Consider the following 21,587-nt stretch of genomic DNA (forward strand, 5'->3'; position numbering starts at 1 on the left):
TTTTGTTGATTAAAATTGGACAATACTATTTTGTAGGTAATTATAGCAGATAATGATGAAATAAGACTATTATCATGTTGCTGGTACATTGTGGTCCCTTAAAAAATAGTATTATTTTAGGGGCCGGAGTGATAGCATGGAGGTAAGGCATTTGCCTTTCATGCAGGAGGTCATCGGTTCGAATCCCGGCGTCCCATGTGGTCCCCCGTGCCTGCCAGGGGCAATTTCTGAGCCTGGAGCCAGGAATAACCCCTGAGTGCTGCCAGGTGTGACCCCCCCCCCCCAAAAAAAAAGAAAAAAAATAGTATTATTTTAAGTCACAATTCCAGTTGGTAAATTAGGTCTATCAATACGAAAATAATACCAAAAAAGGAAAAAGCAATTAAATGACACTAAGGGAATTAAGATCGGTTACAGAATCCAACTTTTCACAGGAACAAACAGTACATTAAAAAAAAAAAAAGTGCTTACGTAAAACAGTATAAAGTGTCAACAGGATATCAACAGATTCAGGCCCGAGAACCTACTTGTTTCCAAAACTGATATTTATGTGGTTCAAACACTGCTTTCATTTGCTTATAAGCTTCCAGCTCCAGCATCCATTTTCCACTAGACAAAGTCAATGAGCACAGATAACCTTGGCTTTTCCTGTATTTTTTGGCGAATACTCATCTGCTCTGCTGACCCCTCCATACCTGGCCCTGCTTAGCCATGCACATATGGAGCTGGGATTCAGACTGGGAGTAAAAATCTCCATCTTTTCATCCCTAACTCTCTCATTTCTCCATATGCACTTTGTGCTTGCCTTAAATTGCTGCTAGAGCAGCACTCAACTCTCAGCATTACAACAGGCATTTGGTTTTCTGTTAGAAACAGCTCTTCAGAGAACCAGACTGTAGCTTTTCATCCTGGATGGTGCTGCATTTGCAAAATAAAGCAGAGAAAACATATTTCTACCAGGGTTGATTTTAGTATGTTCTCATAGCCTGAGGGTGATTTACTTTAAATAGGTACTTCAAAAAAATTTTAAATAAGACACAAGCTAAACAAAACAAACAAACAAAAAATAACCAAAGAGGTTTTATCAGTTGCATACTAGAAACTGGGGAAAAGACTCTCAGAACTTCAGCATTAACACAAAAAAATGTGAGTTTTCTGCCATGCTAATAGGGAAATAGAGTGGCAGGGCCAGAGAAATACAGAGAAGACTCATCATTGTTACTCGTGGAAACTTCTTTCCAGCAATAGACCAACTGATGATATAGTTCAGTGTCTGTAGTTGGAGGTTCATGACTGGTGACATTGTAACTGGTGAATCCAGCTGATCCTGGGCTATGGTAGATGATTCAGAACAAGCTACTTAAGAAGATGGAGCTACTTATTTAAAACCATTGGTTGTTTCTGTCTCCACTGGGTGACAGTCCTTTGGATAGTGATCTTGCAAGGATGTCTGCGTCATTGCTGTTGACTTCACAGAGCTAACCTCAGAGATCACACAACAGGTCCATTTGGGAGCCAGGATGCAAATACACAATGAACTTCAAAAGCCTGGGCTCTCTCGACTCTGTCACAGTGGTAACCATGATAAAACCAACCATTCAATATAAAAACAACCCCAAAAAGTTGAAACCATGCAATCATTACTGAGTGGTGGGTATTTAGCTTCATCTGGCTTCATGTGTGGCCATGCATATTTTTTTTTAAAAGTTAAGCAGTATAGTTTTGTTCCAGTTTTAAAGAACTTGGAACCATCAGCCTTACATGCTAGCTATGATACCAATTCTGTTTCTTTTCCATTTATGTACCTGTGACTTGTTGATCAAGTGAGGCCAAAAAAATACATGGGTGGTCACTTGGTCCAGGTTTTCCTCCCTATAGTTTCCTTCCCTACCACCCCAATCTCTTTTGAGTCCAGGACAATACTATACATGACCAAAGGAAAAATGAAACAGCCGGTCATAGGGCAAGGAGCCAGCAATTACTAGAACAAAAGAAAATGAATCTATCACGCATAATGGAAAGATTCCTGGGTTGTGCCCTATTTCTACTTAGGAGAGAAGGCACCAACAGGGGAAGGGTTTAGAGTCAGGTCAAACCCAGAGGGGTGATTCCTTTTGAAATCTGAGTGAGTGAGAAGGAGAAAGAAAACTATAGCCACTACTGAATAGAGACAGGGTTCAAGATTAAACCCAAGGAAGAGTCAAGATTAAAGAATGGAAGGAGTGAGCTGGCTTGTGGTCAGAATACAAATTCAAGAGAAGGCTGAAGAGTGAGGTTCAAGGATAACCCAGGAGGCTGCAGCTTTAGAGAGTCCCAGATACAGTTCTCACTGAATTCAGTAAAGGACTGGAAATTAAGGCAGCGCAGTGGAGATCTTCAAGGCGGAAGCTCAAGATTTGTGCTTTTGTTCAGGTCCTGCTGGTTTTTGGTTTTGTAATGGGTGGGTGGGGGGGGGGGCCGGGTATGTGTGTGGACTCATTATTCATTCCACATTGGACACATGAAGCCCAAAATAATGGCTTAACCAGAAGGTACTTATTGGGCGCCTGTCTCTGACCTGAGCACTGTTGAACTTTTCTTTAAAATAAATCATCCACATTGCCCTCTCCTCAAAAACAGTTTCCAGTAAATTTAAAATATATGTGACATCGTATGTCAGCTCCGATCGTTATTTTCTTCTCTGAGAATTTTATTTTATATGACCTTCATGCAAGGTTTTTTTTTTTTTAAACTAATTCCATGATTTTCAGTTGTCCTTATATGGGAACTTTTCATCTCATTCTCTCTTGCCTTTTCATCTGGATTTATTTTCTTTAATAAGTTTCCGCTCTACTTCACAAAGAGTGCCTTTAAATCCATTCCATCAAATCGGCCAGGAAGTTTTTAATATTTTTCTTTTGGTGTTGGTAGTAAATAATTAAGCGGTCATTCTGTATGCAAACCGTTTTTTCCTTCGGGCTCGTTTTATTGTTATTTTTTCGAATGTATTCTAAGTGGAGAGCTATACATAGTGTTTCCCAGCATGCAGTCTACATGATTTCCTCTAGGCCCCACACCTTGTCACTTGGAATTGCTTCTTCAGGCCAACAGCCAGTTCTCAGAGCCTACAAAAGGTTGTTGGGGCTCTGAGTGCTACCTACTGAATTTGGAACACTGAAAAGAAGGTCAATAGGGTGCCTTCCAAAAGTCTGGTCACCAGCATTTCCATTCCTGCCCATTAAAAGGGACCTCCCAGTTCACCCTCAGGCTTCCTGCTTAGCTAACTTCTGGGGTCTGTAATTTTCTAATGTACTAAACTAAAAGGGAAGATAAGATCTGGCTGAGAAGGAATTCAGGGAAATCAAATTCCTAGATTGCTTCCAAGAAAATTAAAACAAGACAAAAAAATATAAGAATCCCCAAAGTTGCACGATCATGGGCCATGCTTCTAGGGATAAAGGAACCTTGCATTTTTTAAGTCCTGGATCAGAAGGTAGAGAGGGTCAAACTCTTACACGGTTAGGGGCCTATTTAGCTCCTATGTTACAAGTTTGTATTTATTTTTTTAGATGTGGCACATCTAGTCTGTTTATTCTTTCAGAGTCTGGAAGATCTATCCAGATTCTTCAGTTCAGTGAGATCTTCAGTTCTCCTTTTCTAGTTGAATGTCATATTCTAATTTTTCAAAGTTGACAGGCATGCTGCTTTTAATTTTTAATGGAAGTGATGTTTCACATTTTTCTTTTCTGTTGTATGGATGTTTGTGTGTATGTGTGGGGAGGGATGTGGGTAGGCTACTGGTATTACTCAGGATTTACACCTGCTTCTATGCTCAAAATGACTCTTGATGGTACACTGTGGACTATATGCTTTGTTGGGTTTTGTAGGCCATGAATAAGACAAATATCTTATCCCTGTACTATCTCTCTGGTTCAGTGAATTTTTTATTTTGTTTTGTTTTGTATTTCACAGCAGTCAGGGGTTACTCCTGGCTCTGTACTCAAGAATAATTCCAGGCAGGCTCAGGGACCATATGGGATACCAGGATCGAACTGAGGTCCATCCTGGGTCAGCAGCGTGCAAGGCACGCTATTGATATGCTATCACTCCAGCCCATCAGTGAATATTTTTCAAGTGAATCAGAGAAAAGTGGTATCAGGGCTAGTAGATGCAAATGCCATTATTAAAAAAAAAAGCCCAAGTCAGACCTAAACTAGTACCTCTTTTTTTCCATATGTCCTTATTACACAGGGTTCATACTGTGTAAGAATTATATTACCATACATGGTACATAGATAGCAACCTTCTCTCCCACTTTTAGGTGAATTCATGAGAGGTATCATCTCCTTTCTTCCTGCATCTACTAGGTGATAATGCACTGAGTGCAGGACTGTCAGACAAGTGAATAGTTGAGCAAAAGCAGAGTGTGAGGTTGTTGAAGAAGAGCTACATAGGAAACATTTTGTGGTTCTCTGAGAAACGCTTTCTGATTAAAAGGATTGAATGCTACATACAACCCATCATTAGTTCCAGGAGCAAAGTTACAGATTTTTGGCTCCCCGACCTGCCCAATTCACTCCCACACTACCTCCTTCACTCCATGCCTCTCCCACTAAAACATTGCAAATACGGACACTGTTCTCTTGGTCTCAACCCTCTTCTCTGTTTCACTTGGGTTCAAAATTATCTCCTATGTTTCCTGACCATTGAAACTTATCATCTTTCCAATTGTGTGTGTGTGTGTGTGTGTCTGTATGTGGAGGTTTGGGGGAATCACAACTGGTGGTGTTCAGGGTCTACTCCTAACTCTGTATTTGGAGTGATCTCCAGAAGGACTCAAGAAATATTATGTGGTACTAGGATCAAAGTGGGGTTGGCCGCATACAAGGCAAACAAACGCCTTAACCACTGAACAAACTCTCAGACTTGTACAAAATGCCAAGCATTTTGGAAGTCCTGTGCAAAGTGGCACCTGAGAATGACCAAACATTACCATTGTGTTCCCTTCCTCTATGCCAAACAATAATATTCCTGAAATCTGAAGCTATGCTGCATAGTTACTCCCCACTAACTAGTACGAATCTAATTTTCTAATAAAAGTAAGTTAATGAGAAAAGGTACTTACAATCATACAAAGATGGCAGCATTTTATCCTAATTTATGTGAACATTAATAACTGTCAAATACTGATCATCTAGATAGTAAGAGCCAGTAGCAATCTAATCCATTTAGGATAAAAATGTTTAGATGCATATATTTTATAAAGCAACAAATGATCTATTTATTATCTTCCTGTGGACTATCAATCATCAATAAACCCATATCAAGCATTCAGCATGTATCCAGAGAAGCAGTTTGAAAGTCAAAAGGTAAAATCCGACGTAATTCCTGAACTCCTGGAGTTATTCTGACAATTATAGTTACTATGTAGTTTTTAGACCTAACATTTCACTAGTTCTTTTTTCTTCCCTCTCTGAAATCATGCTACATAAATCCAGGGACTGTTGGGCCTCACTGTATCTATGGAAGGGCAGGCCTGGCCCTGAATCAATAGCAAATATTTACTGAATGAGAACTAGAAATGATAGTCTCTGGAGGCCCTGACAAAAGGATAATATGGATTTAAATAGATGGCTTTCTGGGTGATTGTATTGATGCTATACCAAAAGGAATTAAGGGGAAGAGATTCTGGGGGAAATTTTAGTCCCAAATTTCCTTCACTCTTATCTAGGTCATCCCCTGCTTCCAATATTGTGACAAAAAACTCACAAGGCTAAATTCATCCAAGGACAGTGGCAAACAAAAGGGAACTTTTTGTTAAGAAACATCATGTGGTATGTAATATATGCTTATATAATAACACTTAAACATTTTTTTACCAAGATTAAAAAATATACATCTTTTTATCCTAATGAGAATACCTATTTTAATGAGTTAGGCAGGCAACCTTCAAAAAACACTCCAGTATATTTTCTTTCAGAATTACATTGCATTTGGATCACTTTATGAAAATCTTGTCATGTTAGTCTTTGGACATCTAGTTTAAAGAAACACACACAATTCAGTGGGATCCAAAATAGCAGGCTTGATGAGAACTGAAGCTGGGTACTCTGATTCTGTGAAGAAAGGGCCCCCAAAGCAGGCAGGCTCTAGAATCTGTGCCAGTTAACTTTATCCCCTTGCTTTGTTTAGGGAATTATTTTGTAAGTTAGTCATATTTTTCAACTTTAACCATTTACATGTCTAAATTATTTAGATTGAGTTGTGAATCTCAATGAAGACACTCCCCTACACCCCCCATTATCTCCCTAGCCTCTGCTTGCACTAAAAAAATGCAAATCTGACTGTAATCTCTTCAGCTGCAGCCTATGGCCACATGGTTCTCTCTGGACCTTCATCCTCGGCTTCCACAAACCAAATAAGGAGGCCAAGATCATTCCTTGTTGTGTGGGCACACTTCAAGGGCTCTGTGCGTATCTTTTACCATATTTAATTTCTTTTCTCTTTCAGTTAAAGAAAATAAAAGTCAAGCCTTCTTGTTGGCATCATAAATATGGAAGACATTCTCAATAAAATCTATCACACAGTCACAGCTAGCTGAATTCAAGTTCTTCCAGCCAGCAACACTACACCACTGCCCAGCCAAGAGCATACTTATCTTGAACAGTTTCCCTTTGGAAGGCCTGACAATCTGACCTTGCAACTTGTTTCCTTGCTTCACAAGAGCTTGACATCTTCCTAAATTCTGACCTCATGCCTACTAATGACCTCTCCTGTTCTTTGGTACCTGAAACTGATCTTGAACTCTATAGGCTTAACATGCCTAGTCATCCTTATGCACTCTTCTCAGTGATTCTCCCATGGAGAATAGCCACCCATTCTCCCATCTCTCAAGATGGTCTGTAGTTGCTTAGCTAGTAATACACTACCCCATCTCATTCATCCTGGTCCCTTCAAAGAGAATCCAGAATCTCTGCATTGGAAATGACTCAAGGTCCCATGGATCTGCCAGAATAAGCTGTCACTTGTATTTTGCGTCTATCAAAACTTAATCTGAAGCCTTAATAACATTAGCATGGTCTCTTAATAAGCCTGACTCAGAGCATAAGGCATATGTGTAGTGGTGGCAAGCAGGATCAAGGGTGGCAATATTTACCACTTATTTACCGGGTGACCAAGGAATGGAGATGGAAAAGATGACTCTGTTGACTGATGTCAATGCAAAAATGGCCCAGCCATTTTCCAGCCACACCATGAAGCAGAGGCAGTAGTAGTAAACTGTAAGAAATACTGCTTGCTTGAGGCTTTCAAGGTTGGCTCAGAAACAATGAGAACTTTCAGCAGAGGCTATTGGGGGCTAAAGGGAGCAGCCAGAGCCTGCACAAAAGCATCTGCAAGTGACCCATCAGGGCTGTTGGCATGTTTTGTTTATTTTCCTTTTCTGTTCTCTTCCCTTTGCTTCTTCCAAGCTTTGTAGCCCCCTTAACCCACCTTCACCTTCCTGCAAAGACTGGCTGTTACTTACCATGCCCTTTAGTGTCACATCTGCTAGTGGAGACCGGTTGCCATGGAAATCTGGCCAAACATGTAAGTCAACAGTGAGGAAACCCACGGGCTGAACCTTCTCAATCAGATCCAGGTGACGGTTCAAATATGCATACACACTTTGGCATCTGGAAGAGAAGTGGATTTTTGTTTTTAAAACGGGGGTGGGTGCAGGGCTAGGGAGCAATTTGTTCTGCAGAAAGAAACCATTTTACTTCATATCAAATCCAGAATGTAAGCAGAGTCCCCCAAAGTTTTAGCACAGAAATGACCCCAATCGTGCAGAAACCAGCGTATGGCACCCTTGGGACCCCACTGTCCTATCTCTAAGATGTGTGCTGTAGGCAGGAGGGGGATAGAAACGGTTTGGAACCAAGACTAATTCCAGGAATGGCTTGCCCTGGTGGGCTAGAAACCAGGGGAAAGTTACTCAACCTTCCTATAGCACCTTCTTTGCATCTGTAAAAACAGATAGCATAATCCCTGCCCAATTTACCTCACAGGGTCATTGTGAAGATCAAAGGAAACAACGTATGTGAAGATGCAATGTTTTGAAAATTGTACAATGCTAGACATCTGTCAAGGATTTACAAAATCTATATTCATAATTGTAATAATAATGATGAAATAGCAAAAAAAGACAAATGTTAGTTCCTAAACTCAGGTTAGGGTTTAGCTAAGGGAAGAGAACAGAGTGAAGCAGTTAGCATCAGGAGTTAGGAGATGTGCTTTCCATCCTAAACTCACCAAGTATACTGCATTCATTTTTATTTTTATGTTTTAGCATTGCTAAGCCACAGTTTCTTCCTGTATAAGACAAGGAGATTACACGATCTCTCTTAGGCATTGCAGTTTCAGCTAAGAGGGAGACAAAGACAGTAAGCTTGGGGCAGGGTGTGCCCTCCCCACAAAAAGAAAAGAAATAAACAAAGGTATATGCAGAGCAATGAGTTTCAAACTGTTGAGGGTATGGGTACAAATGAAATGCTCAGAGCTTATTACTGGCTCTGCACTCAGAAATCATTCCTGGAAGTGCTTGGGGGATCATATGGGAAGCTGAAGATGGAATTCGGGTTGGTCACAGGCAAGACAAATGCTCAACCCACTGTATAGCCCCAGCCCGTCAATTTTGATAACAAATAAAAAATGTCCATAGTACTCCAATACAAAAAAAAAGAGAGAAAAGAAAAACCTATACAAGAGCATCTACAATTGTGTGAATAAAAATGTAGGTGTGGAGGCCAGAGAGATAGCACAGCAGGCAGGCTTGCCTTACATAGGGCCGAACCTGGGGTGGACCCAGTTCGATTCCTGGCATCCAATATGGTCCCCCGAGCTTGCCAGGAGTGATTTCTGAGTGTAGAGCCAGAAATACTTCCTGAGCATCACCAGGTGCTGCTTAAAAACCAATAAATAAATAAACCTTTAAAAAGAAATGTAGGTGTCCTGATTTCTTAGAGGAGGCAAGGGCAGCCCTGCCTTACTTACCAGGTGATTACCAGAAGATTACTGCTTCTTGCAGTAATCCCTTATTCTCAATCATAAGAATCTGCATCACATCAGGATGACAACATTGTTTGGAAAAGGGTTCCTAACCCAAGTGGAACAACCATGTTCATTCAGTTCACTGTAGGGGCCATGCCTTCTTTGACAGCTCAGAGAAGTCATCACCTCTTTGGAGAGGTGACATTCAAGTGAGTTTACCTGGCTAAGACCAAACAACAGCCCATCCGTCGCCTAAGCAGAAACCACATGTCAAAGCCATGCATGCAAATTCTTGGTATAGCATGATTCCATGAAAGTATTGGAGAAGGAAGCCTGTGAGGCCTCACTGAAGGGAATGTCAGACCATTTAGCTGGGGAGATGATCATATATCATTGATCTCTTTTCCCTAGATCTCTCTGTCCTTAGTCCATCAGGAGTCACACTTTGAACAAAAGTATCCATTTGAGCCTAAAGTCAAAAGTCCATACAGCTTATAGCAATGTTTCACCTCCAAATAGCATCATTGCATTTAGAGAAAAAGCATTTTTTTTAAAAGAAATACCTGTCTATAGATCTTTTCATTTGCCTCTTCAGGAATCTGAGTAGGGCATTCGGTTTTAGACATCTGGGTCAATAAGAACCAATAGCCCTAATTACTATTGATTCATCATTGTCTCATTTATTATGGGTCTTTACAAATAGTGAGATTCATTTAGCTTCGACATCTCTGGTCACTCAGGCACTAATGAGCTCCCTGGGGGATGGGACATGTGCTTTTCCCCTTTGACTCCTAACCTCCTTGCAGCTGTATGTTTATTCTTTGAATTCAGCCCTTCTCCTGCATGTTTTTTCAATTATACCTTACCATGTGTGCTATCTGAGTATATCATTCTAAATTAAATGCACTTGGAAAGCATTAAAACAACGAATGAACATCATTATTCACATAATTTTAACCTTGCAGAATGCCTTTTTTTGGGGGAGGGGGGTCGGACTGTTTCATTTGTATGTTTTATCAATTCCTCTCAAAGTAAAGAGTGGCGTGCCCTCATCCAACTCGGGAATCATTTCTTAACGGTTCCAAGTGGATCCTTCTCCCTCCCTCTCAGGAACACCAGGCTCATATATCCTCCCTCGGAGAGAGAAATTCTTGCTGCCCTTTAGTTTCAATAATCACCAAGTGGCTTTGCCAAATACCAGGGGGGCGATCAGTTCCCCCCAAACCACTCCAAGCCCGGCTTAAGTTTTTGTAATCAGAGCTAATGCTTTTACCTTACAGGCTGCTGTGAAGATTAACTCAAGAGTTCTGAGCACTATAAAATGATAGGTGATTGATACCTAATTCTTTCCCCATCACAGGAAATTCGTTTCTAGCTTTTTAAAAAAATACAAGTTAGAGAAGATTTTTCTCTCTCCAACTTGACTGTTTACAATCTTAAATACAGACAACACCTGTGCAATCTCTCGTTTCCTCTAAGTCATTTAATTATTTGGATTCATGGGCTGCCCACAAATATAGTGAACAGACTTTCAAAACTCCAATCAGAACATATGGTTAAAGAACAGACAACTTGGCTCAGGATTAAGAGAACGTTCTCAATAGAAGCCTCTATACCATCTGTCTGCAGGTCTTCACTGTTGTCTTCTGCAACATCTATTTGGCTGCCCACGTTTTACTGAAGCCCTTTCCACTTAGAGAGGCAATGGCGAACAATCCTGTGTGTTCTCACATCACTCAAACTTTATCTTATTTAATACTGTTTGAGCACTTCTTACTCATTTTCCCTTTGTCCCTTGGGAAATCTATAGGTTTCCTGATCTCATCACTGGGTGGTATTCTTTGACTGTTCATGCCTTAAGCATCCAAGTATCCCAGAGCTCTATTCTTCCTTATCTGTTCTCATTCTATCCATATTCTTGGGGGTCCTGTCTTCCCATAAGGGCTCTCACTCCAATGGAGAGCTGAGGATATCCAACTTCATGCCTAAACTGTTGCTTATTGCAAATATATCCACCACCCATCAAAAGCTTCCTTCTTGGATATTTAAAGGCAACTCCACTAAAATATCCACTTAGACATCTCTTCTCTGCCTGTTAATGTGAATGTACTTTGGTTTAATAGAAGCCAATCTCATTTTTATAGTTGCTCTAGGAACCATCCTGGGGGAGAGGGGCAAATCCAGAGTAGGTTTGATTGTGATTTCTTTCTCTCTAAATTCCCAAATTTAGTTCTCCACCAGGATCTGCCTGTCAATTGTTTAAATATATTCCTCTAACTGACACCGTCTCTCCTGCTCAATTGTTATTACTCTATTCATGCCATCTTCAATGATCTGGATTAGAGCACTAGGTTCCTAGTTTATCTCCTTGCTTGAAATTGTATCCCAACTAATTTTCTTATGTCTTTTCATCCTGAGTGATTCTTTTAAAATTTTGATTCACATTTTGACCTAAAATCCTCTAGTGTTTTCTCCTCACTGTGTTCAAACTAAAACAGATATATTTACTTGCTTGCTACCAATGTTCTTCATGGTCTAGCTCCACACCTTAGTTTGTATTACACCCTCCCTTCTATTCTAAACACAATACATTTGATATTTGATAATATGCACATTTTAACCTCTGAACGCTCTCCTACTCTGCTCTTTACACTGAGATTTTTTCCTCTCTTGCCTTCCTTGCCAGGCTTTGAACATCACCTTTCAGAATTCATCTTTAGTGTCTCTTGGTGGCCATTCTTAGATCAGTTTCCCTTCATGCTTGCATAATGGCTATGTGTCAATTCCAAGCCCAGTCTCATAAGGGGAAAGAAATATGATTCAGACTGTATCAGGCATCCTCAAGGACTCTCCTTATCACCTATGTTGGTATCTGACAGTAAAATTCAGGCTCTCTGTTTTGGAAATAGAGAGATTTGCGGTAGTAATAGTAAGTACATTATTTTCTGTGTAGAATCCTACAAAGATAATAATGTACTGTCCCTTGGTTACAACCAGCATCTTATCTTGGTTTTTAAAGTCATAGATGACAAACATCCTGCCACAGTCTCAAATTTCATATTTCTTGTCAAGATCTCTGCTCAAAAAGAAATTTCTCTGTCTTCTATTTTAGTTTGAAGGAGCCCTCAAGACTAGAATTTTCCTCCCTCTATCTTTTGGCATGGCTTTCCTCTCTTTCAATCAGCTTCCCTAACCACTTTATTTTTCCCAGAAAGCTTATCACTAAAATTGGCTCCTTTTCATATCCATCCTGGTCACCATAGACTTATTTCTGGGCCTATTTACTTGTGACTTCTCTGAACCTTAACCTTCATAAAGAAAAATCATCAGCACTACCTGTGCAAGATTTAGCAGAAAACTTGGCACAGAGTATCTATTCCTCCAGAGTAAAAATCGGATGAATGATCGCGTCTGTGTGCCCTCATTGTCTCTTTATTCTAGGTAAGCAGTCATTTCTGGAATGTAATTGCTTTATGAGAAAGTGCAAGTTCTTATTTACCCTTTGAGGTACTCAACACATAGCTATTACAGCACAAATGGAATGGGTCTAGATCCCACATAGAATAATCAAATTGACATTTCCAGTAAGTACATGTCCCTATCTCATGGCATGAGTTGTCAGAAGGTGTATCTCTGGGGTCATCAGACCCATAGTCTTCCTGGCATGCTGGTGTACAACAGAGATAGGAACAGAAAATTTAAATTTTTTAATTTAAGTTTAAATTCTTCACCCTGTACTCTTACCTCCAATCATATGCCAAGCACTGTACTGGGATCCTGGTAAAGTGCTAACAGGTAGAAAAGGTAAAATATATTTTTTTCTAATGCTAGTTCCTCCGACTTCTAGGGAAAGGCTCTAAATTTTGAGCAGTTCTTATTCTTTCATGGATAAGAAAGCAGAAACCAACAGAGGCATCACAGCATCTCCTTATTTCTGTTTATGAAACAGTTTTAATCCCAGACCATCAAGGATGTCCCTACACCCTAGGGGACAAAGGGTGTTAATATTGTTATTCTGATTCTTGATCATCCTACCCCAGGGACGTTTCAGAAAACACTTGCTGGTGGGATGATGGGCAAATGAAGAAGCCATACTGGTCCAGCCAATAATATGATGGGATTTGGGGTATCATACATGGTACCAGGAATCAAACTCAGGTCAGCAACTTGCAAAGACCCTTACCCACTATACTATGGATCTGGTTCCAGAAAAACAAAGCAGCAGGGCAAAAAAAATCATTAGAAGTGGAGCCTAAGAGATGTTTGTGATTCTCATTTCATTATCTAGAAATAAATGAGATTATATATATATATACATATACACACAGCAGGTGTATATACACCTATGTATATATACATATACACATATATAAAACAATATGTAAGTACAATGCCAGGCATACTATAAATTCTTCTTTTCCCCTTTTCTTATTGCTTTTAAACCAAACATACTATGAATTTTTTTCGGTTTTTGAGTCACACCTGGTGCTCAGGGGTTACTCCTGGCTCTGTGCTCAGAGTTGCTCCTGACAGGCTTGGGGGACCATATGGGGTTCCAGGATTCGAACCGGGTCTGTCCTGTGTTGGCTGTGTGCAAGAAAAACACCTTACTGCTGTGCTATCGCTCGGCCCCTTATACTGTGGATTCTTAATATGTGTTCTTGTCTTTCATTTGTTCCTTTCTCTAAGGATATTTATAAAGCTTTTAATGGAAACCTGTAAATGTGCTGGAAATTTAACATATATGGGTCCCAGTTCATTTTAAGAAACAGCTCCTTTGGGGGATTATGGGAATCAGAGAAGAAAAAGAAATCTGAGAAATACATCAAATCCAGAAAACCTGATTGCAAAGGACTATCAGAGAAAACCCAGGGCAAGTAGGAGGGAATAAAGCCTGAAAGAGAAACAAATGGAATGCGGAACCTCATGCAAAGGCCCTCAGGAAGATATAGAAGGAGTGCAGTAGTATCACAGGTTGACTCACGAGACTTGGTTCCCTATATTTATCCCTCAGTAGACAGTGCTTGGATAACTTGGGGAACCAGAAAAGATTAATCCAGATCTATTCCTTGCATGTTTTTTCATCAACAGCCAGCTTCATACTCCTGAAGGAGCACAAGTAATAATTTTAAAAGGCAAGTCTGTGTGTGCCCTCCCCTCAGTCTAAATACTGAGTACAATCCGTGTCCTTACAATTACCTCCTATAATCCACATGTTGGGCTCCTGAATACAATGTGTGTTCCCTGCTCCCACCCATTCTGGCTCAATGGCCTTGGCTTTGTGTCTATAAGCTGTCATGATAGTTTCTGCTAAAGCAAGGTCTTGAAATTTGCTGTTCTTTAATCTTCACATTCCATTTGCTTCCACTCTGTAATCCACAGTTCTACTCCAGTTTCACCTTCTAATGAAGGCCTCCCATCCATTTATCATCCCAATACTCTTCTGCTATTTCATTTCTTCTCTTTTTTTTTTTTTTTTTTTTTTTTTTTTCATTTCTTCTCTTTACCATCCTCTTCTCTCTTCTCCCCATCCCAACCCCCCATGTATGAGTTTTTGTGTATGTGCATTTGTGTGTGGTGTATGTGATTTCCATGTGAATGCCAGGACTATATCTTTCTATATTCTTGTATCAAAATATTAACAAGATTCTCACTTAAAAGCCAGAAAATTTTGCTGCCTGTTGAATTGGAACACTTGTGCATTATGCTAACATCTTGCTAAAAAACTGCCATCACAATCACCTGATTCAGAGGCACTGTCAATTCTGATCTCAATACCTGTTCCCACCCAGAGAAAGATGTTGGTTGTTACTTATTGTTGACAACCAACAGTGTTGGAAGCTCACACTATCACCTCTCCAGAATCTAGCCTAAAAGTTCTTTGGCAAATCAAGTGAATGTAACACTAAATCCGTATATCAACATTTGTTTCTATAGTATCAAATAGGATTTATTGGGGTCGGGCGGTGGCACTAGAGGTAAGGTGCCTGACTTGCCTGCACTAGCCTTGGATGGACTGCGATTCGATCTCCCAGCGTCCCATATGGTCCCCAAGCCAGGAGCGACTTCTGAGCACATAGCCAGGAGTAACCCCTGAGCATCACCGGGTGTGGCCCAAAACCAACAACAACAACAACAACAATAGGATTTATTGAGGCTACGGTCTGAGGTAGGGTTAAATTACTTGGCTGTTTTTAGAGATTCCCAAGTCACACCAAACTATGCATATGGGATTCTGGTTCCAAGGATTCATTGTCCATTCTTAGCAGCCAGTTACATTTCAATAATGACTATGCGTGCCATTTCCTATAAGGCCTGAACTATACTGTGTCTTGCCATCGTGGAATACTCATTTATAGATCTGATAAGACACAGATGCAATTTCCTTGGAAAGACAATAGAAAGAAAGGATAAGAAAAGAAAATCAACATTTACAAAATATATGAGCTGGGGATAAAATTTGGAACTAATTAAAATCGAGGATGAAATGAAGCCAAGAATGTCGACAGGATGATCTTGGAAAAGCAAAAGAAAAAAGGGACAGGCAACAGGCTGCTATAAACTTTGAGGTGCTGGTGAAGAGAAAACTATGTGCTTGCAAGAGATAAAGGAAGAACAGTTAGAGATGTAGGAAGAACACAGGAAAGAGATCCTTCATGAAAGCCAAAAACAAATGTGAAATGAAAAGTAGGACATGTGGGGCCAGATTGCAACAGAAAACTCAAAGGAGACTGGAAGTTGCTCTAATGGGTTGAGCCATCCATTAGCCATGCTGAGGAGCCAAACCTATTTCATGAGATAATGGCAGAAGTCAGGAGATGATGGCAGAATTCAAACTGCAGTGGTTAAGGGAAGGAATTCCAAATTCAAAGTGGTTAAGGGAGGAGGACAAAGTCAGGGAAGAGTTAACCAAAGTACGGCCAATCGTCCAAGTCACTGCTTTGTAGAAATTTAGATCTAAAGTGAAAAATTCAGGAAGGTATTAGGAAAGGACTATGGAGTGAAGGAGCTTGTAAAAGAACTGGAATTTCAATTCAGTCTGACTCTCAGGCCATATTCTGTTGTGGCTGCACCTGGGCCATCATTCTTTGTGAGTGCTTCTCTGAGTTGGCATGCCAATCCACATAGCCTTTCTTCTTGCCTTTTTTCAATAAAACTTTCTCTTTTGAGGTTCACCTGGAGAGGGGATTCAGAGTATTTTGAGGGTTTCATTGCAAATCCACCTAAGCCTTGGATTTGTGTTGAGCTCTGAGACATTCAGAAACTGGAATTTCCACACACTATGTTCATTCTCAAGACACCTTATAAACTAGGCAGGTATTGCAATTTTTAGTCATGACTATTTATGGCAAAAGTGGACCAGAACCTAAAACCTTTGTTTCTCAGTAATGTGTTCCTGCTCCTTTAATACATTTTCTATAGGAATACACAGAGATAATGAATGACATATTAACGGTATAATGGCCACAATTGACACTTTTTCCTCATTTACAATCATAATAACAGTAGCAGAAAGAGTAGCAGTAGCAGCAGCAGCAGTACTAGCACTGGATATAGTAGTAATAGTAACCATCACAGTAGTAATAATAACAATTGTAGGAATAGTGTATAGTTTTAGTATAGTATGATAGTATAGTGGACAATGCAATGTCTCACAATACAATATAAATACATAGTGAGGTACTACCAATACATGACATCAATAAATTAAAAACAAAATTTGGGCAGTGACCAGAGCAGTTTCTCTCCTCACTAAAACTCCATGCTCTGGTTAAGAAACTAAGAATACCATTGTGGTAGGATGTTTTCAGAAGCATTGTTGGAGTTGTGAATGGAATCTAGAACTCTAAAGTCCAAATAGTCTTTTCTTCAGATTCAAGACTTATAAATGCAAAACTCTGCACACAGCGAAGGGGTTCCCTACGGATATGAAACTAGCTAGCTACTTTTATCTAGGTTATGAATTCTCTATACCAATTCTCTTCTAGCTGAAGAGGTGACATGTGTGCTTACTCTGGCAGTAATGGCACCATAACTAGAAACCGCTGGAGGAATTGCCTTCATGACATTTTGCAAACTCAGGGTCTGGTTCAATCTTTCTTCCTTGGCCCAGTGACATGGGCTTATATACTCAGACAGTGTATATTTCATTGTTCTGTGAAGATAGCTCTCCCCAGCTCAGATGACAGTCCCCTGTGTAATGGAATATAAGAAACAATGGCAATCATAGCAAGGAACACTCTTTGCCTTTCAGGCAGCATAACATTTCATTGTTCCTTGGTGCCAACCACTTTTGAGATTGGTTAATTTTTGCAACAATCTTGTAAGGAGTTCACTATTTATTTTTCTTTGCAACAAGGTGCTAAGTATGAGGAGGCCAGATTAATTGCCATGAATCACATAGCTGTAAAATAGTGAAGCTGAGATGCTGATAATTTGGATCCACTGTCATGACTGTCTATAGGCCGAAACCTGGTGTATGGCAGTTTACTTTTCTTAAAATATTCCATAATTAAGCATTTTTATATGAAAGATTAAAAATAATTAAAAAAAAATTAATGTCATTTTAAAGAAATATTAGATTGACATAAGCATTGGAAGTATTACACTGATATCCTTTTTTTGGTGTGTTTTGGTTTTTGTGCCATACCTGGAAACGCTCAGGGGTTACATCTGGCTATGTGCTCAGAAATCGCTCCTGGTTTGTGGGACCATATGGGATGCCAGGGGATTGAACTGTGGTCCGTCCTAGGCTAGTGTGCAGAAGGCAGATGCCTTACGCCCTATGCTACCACTCCAGCCCCCACTTATATCTTTTATACATCTCATCAAAGTAATAAACTAAACTTGGAGACTTATTTGAATGTTGACAGATTTCCTACCTTTATATCCTTTTTCTGTCATGGCATTAAATGATGATGGATACCAATTCCCATGACTTCTGTATCTATTAAGTACACTCTTCAGAAAGTGTACAGATCTTTTCTGTTCCTCTATTATTTATTTCTTTTATTATCTACTTAGACTGGAGCTACATTAGAGTCATTCTTTTTTACTGCTGTTCAAAATGTCCCTGATCAGGCTGTTGAGAGACTGATAAGGATGACTCTTCTGTTCTTGGACAGTTTCTTTTTGAGTACTTCCTACTTTCTGGTATCACAAAATGCGCACGTATTTTTGCTGTTGCAGCCCTGAAAGTGGTCGTTTTCCAAAGAAGTCCTTTTGTCTTTTACTCAAAAAAAGTATGTGGGGTATTCAAAGGTTAGTATCTAGGTGCTGGATACACATTGTTATCAAAATGCTTTTGCTTCCGACCATCTCAGCAGAGAGAAAGGTGGGAATAGGGGAATGTAGCTATATGGATCCATATCTAAATTCATTTTAAGTGATATCCCACTATATATATCCCACAAATATAAAAATAGCCTCAATTTCCTTTTATTTTTTGTCCAATGCAAAATAACTGTCAAATTATTAGAAGCGAAGGAAACATCTGTTTATGACTGAAACCCAACTACAAACATGCTTGTAATCATGGTGCTTAAGATTTATAAAAAAAATAAAAAATAAAATATAGAGCTCAACGACCAGCTGAAAATTCAGTAACCTAGTAACCTAGTATGCAATTTTTTTACCATACTTAAATAACTTTGCTAGTTTAGAAAAATAACTTCTAAGAAGATATACCTTGAGTCACATTTCACCCAAACAATTCAATAAATCACTTTCTTAAACATCCTGTTACTCCAGCACTATGAACCACTAAATGCAAAGATAAATGGGGAAACTAAAGGAGACACCAAAAAAAAAAAGAAAGAAAGAAAAGAAAATAAGTGAATTTAATATATTCCCATGACATTTTTTACAGTAGTATCATTTTTAAAACTATTAATTTCTTTATTTAAGCACCATGGTTACAAAATTGCTCATTGCTGGGTTTTAGTCCTGGAAAAGTGCATTGGTATAGGCTGGTATACAGTTTCTGAGACCCAATTTCTATCTAGGGTGATTGAGTTTATTTAATTTGTACCCTTTCCTTATTTGTGAGAAATCTGACTCTCGTTATTCACACATATTTACTTGTTGCACAGACTGTAGTCTATACATAAATAATATCGTGGATAACTAACTATACAATATTAAAAATATTAGTGCAATGTATCTATATAGTTTTTTTTTACCTTTTGTTATATATCAGACTGTTAAAATACTCTTTTTTCAAAGTTCTTTAGGTGGATTCTTTTCTTTCCTGAACTCCCTTTACTGAGATTATGCTATTCAATATAAATGCAAGAGGTTCATCTTCTGCTATTTATACATACACACAAATTCTGTGTGTATCAGGAATTATTAGTTTTTTTTTCTATATCTCTATCATGAGTACGCAGATATGTTCTTATGTGGCTTCTTGTTTACAAGAATGAGACTCTCTTGTACACATTCCTTGTCCTCTACCTTTTCGTACCAACAATATGTGCTGGAAATCATTATCTACAACTTAACAAAGGCTTAAACAGATTGAAGGTCAACTATGATCAGACATCCAATAATAAAAAAAATAAACTCAGGAATTTGTGCGTATGCGTGTGCATGTGTGTGTGTGTGTGTTTGTGTGTGTGTGTGTCTGTGTGTGTGTCTGTGTGTCTGTGGGGTCATACCTGGTGGTGCTCAGGGGTTACTCCTAGCTCTGCACTCAGAAGTCCCTTTTGGCAGGCTTGGGGATCATATGGGATGCCAGGATTTGAAACACTGTCTGTTCAAATCAGCTGTGTGCAAGGCAAACACCTTACCACTGTTCTATCTCTTCAGCCCCAAACCCAACAATTTTGATTCAGTCTTCTTTTTTTTTTTTTTTTTTTTTTTTGGTTTTTGGGCCACACCCGGTGACACTCAGGGGTTACTCCTGGCTATGCGCTCAGAAGTCGCTCCTGGCTTGGGGGACCATATGGGACACCGGGGGATCGAACCTCGGTCCGTCCAAGGCTAGCGCAGGCAAGGCAGGCACCTTACATCTTGCGCCACCTCCCGGCCCCTTGATTCAGTCTTCTTTCTTCATCCTTAGACCTTCTAATAACTGTGTTGTGGCATGTCCTTGAGGAATCTTTAATTCCTTTGAGATCTCCTGAGTCATCTTAAAAATTTATGATGCATAATGCATGTCATATAAAGAATTGTCTTACAACCCAGTATTTTCCTTGCCCGTGGGATCTAAAAATCACACAGCTGAATGCCTTTCATTCAGTCAGGTCCAAAAAGGTAGAAGAAAAAATAGAAGAAAAAAAAGAGAATAATTACCTGGCAGCGGCCTTGGCTTGCAATTCAGGGAAGGCTGCGTGGCCCTGCACTATGTGGTCTATCTGAAAAATAAGAGAGATGGGTTCATTATAGACCTTCACAAATCTATGTCCAAATTGGAAAAAGACATGGAAATAAATATTGGCTTCTTTCAAATCTGGGCTCAGAGAATCTGAAAAAATAGCAAATGTCTAGCTTGTTTTAAGGAGTGCTAATCTCTGGGATTTTTGTAAAACAATGAAGTCAAGCAAAAGGAAACTTCCAAAGGCTGAACTGGAAGCAGCAAAATATATCAGGTCCAAGAAGGAGGAAAAAGAAGTAGTGGGTTACTCAAGGTAAAATGATGGGGGTGGATCTGGGGAAGAAAGTTGGGTGTTAAAAGCACTAAACTCTGGACCACACCATTTCCCTATTCTTAACCAGGCAGTTACCCTAGGGCAATGTCAAACCTGGAATTACTCACTGTTTTTTACTAATGGAGAAGTTGAGTGAAAGAGACTCCAGCTGAGAAAGACCCAGTTAAAACAAGAGGAAAAAGATAATTTCACCACTGTAGAAAACCCTTCCAGGCTGAAAGTTGTTCCCTGGGAAACTGGGACACAGCTCTCTCTCTCTCTCCTCTCTCTCTCTCTCTCTCTCTCTCTCTCTCTCTCTCTCTCTCTCTCTCTCTCTCTCTCTCTCTCTCTCTCTCTCTCTCCTCTCTCTCTCTCTCTCTCTTCTCTCTTCTCTTTCTCTCTCTCTCCTCCTCTCTCTCTCTCTCACTCTCTCTCTCTTCTCCTCTCTCTCTCTCTCTTCTCCTCTCTCTCTCCTCCCTCTCTCTCTCCTCTCTTTCTCTCCCCCTACCTCTCCCCTCTCTATCCTCTCTCTCTCCTTCTCTCTCTCTCTCTCACTCTCTCTCTCACTCTCTCTCTCTCTCTCTCCTCCTCTCTCTCTCCTCTCTCTCTCTCCTCTCTCTCTCTCCTCTCTCTCTCTCCTCTCTCTCTCTCTCTCTCTCTCTCTCTCTCTCTCTCTCTCTCTCTCTCTCTCCAAAGACAGAACTGTAGGGGCTATATGGACAATCACCTTCTTTTTCATTTGAAACCTCATGCTTCAGATGTATTCCTTAAGCCACTTGGCAGTCCTAAACAAAGTAACATCACAGACCTCAGGGACAGCTATGTTTTTGCATGCTGTTTCTGTTTGCTAAGGCAACCACTATGTCCCCTCAGGTCCTGAACCTCCTCTGTGTACTTTCTCAATGTTTACATAAGTCTCTAGGACCCTCCCCACCCCAACAACTATTC

At 39.8% G+C, this 21,587-nt stretch overlaps 1 protein-coding gene across 4 annotated transcripts in view; it reads right to left on the minus strand.

The window, feature by feature from the left end:
* The window catches only part of FGGY (FGGY carbohydrate kinase domain containing), a 941,338-nt gene that overhangs the window by 115,771 nt on the left and 803,980 nt on the right, over positions 1 to 21,587 (minus strand). For all 4 annotated transcript variants that reach the window (XM_049774587.1, XM_049774588.1, XM_049774586.1 and 1 more), the window contains exons 10-11: positions 20,305 to 20,366; positions 7,505 to 7,652 (exon numbers count right to left, since the gene is read on the minus strand). In XM_049774587.1, coding sequence (XP_049630544.1) covers positions 7,505 to 7,652; positions 20,305 to 20,366 — 210 coding nt within the window. The remainder of the gene's footprint in view (positions 1 to 7,504; positions 7,653 to 20,304; positions 20,367 to 21,587) is intronic.

The sequence above is a fragment of the Suncus etruscus genome, chromosome 6 (assembly GCF_024139225.1).
Source record: "Suncus etruscus isolate mSunEtr1 chromosome 6, mSunEtr1.pri.cur, whole genome shotgun sequence".
Lineage (NCBI taxonomy): Eukaryota > Metazoa > Chordata > Mammalia > Eulipotyphla > Soricidae > Suncus > Suncus etruscus.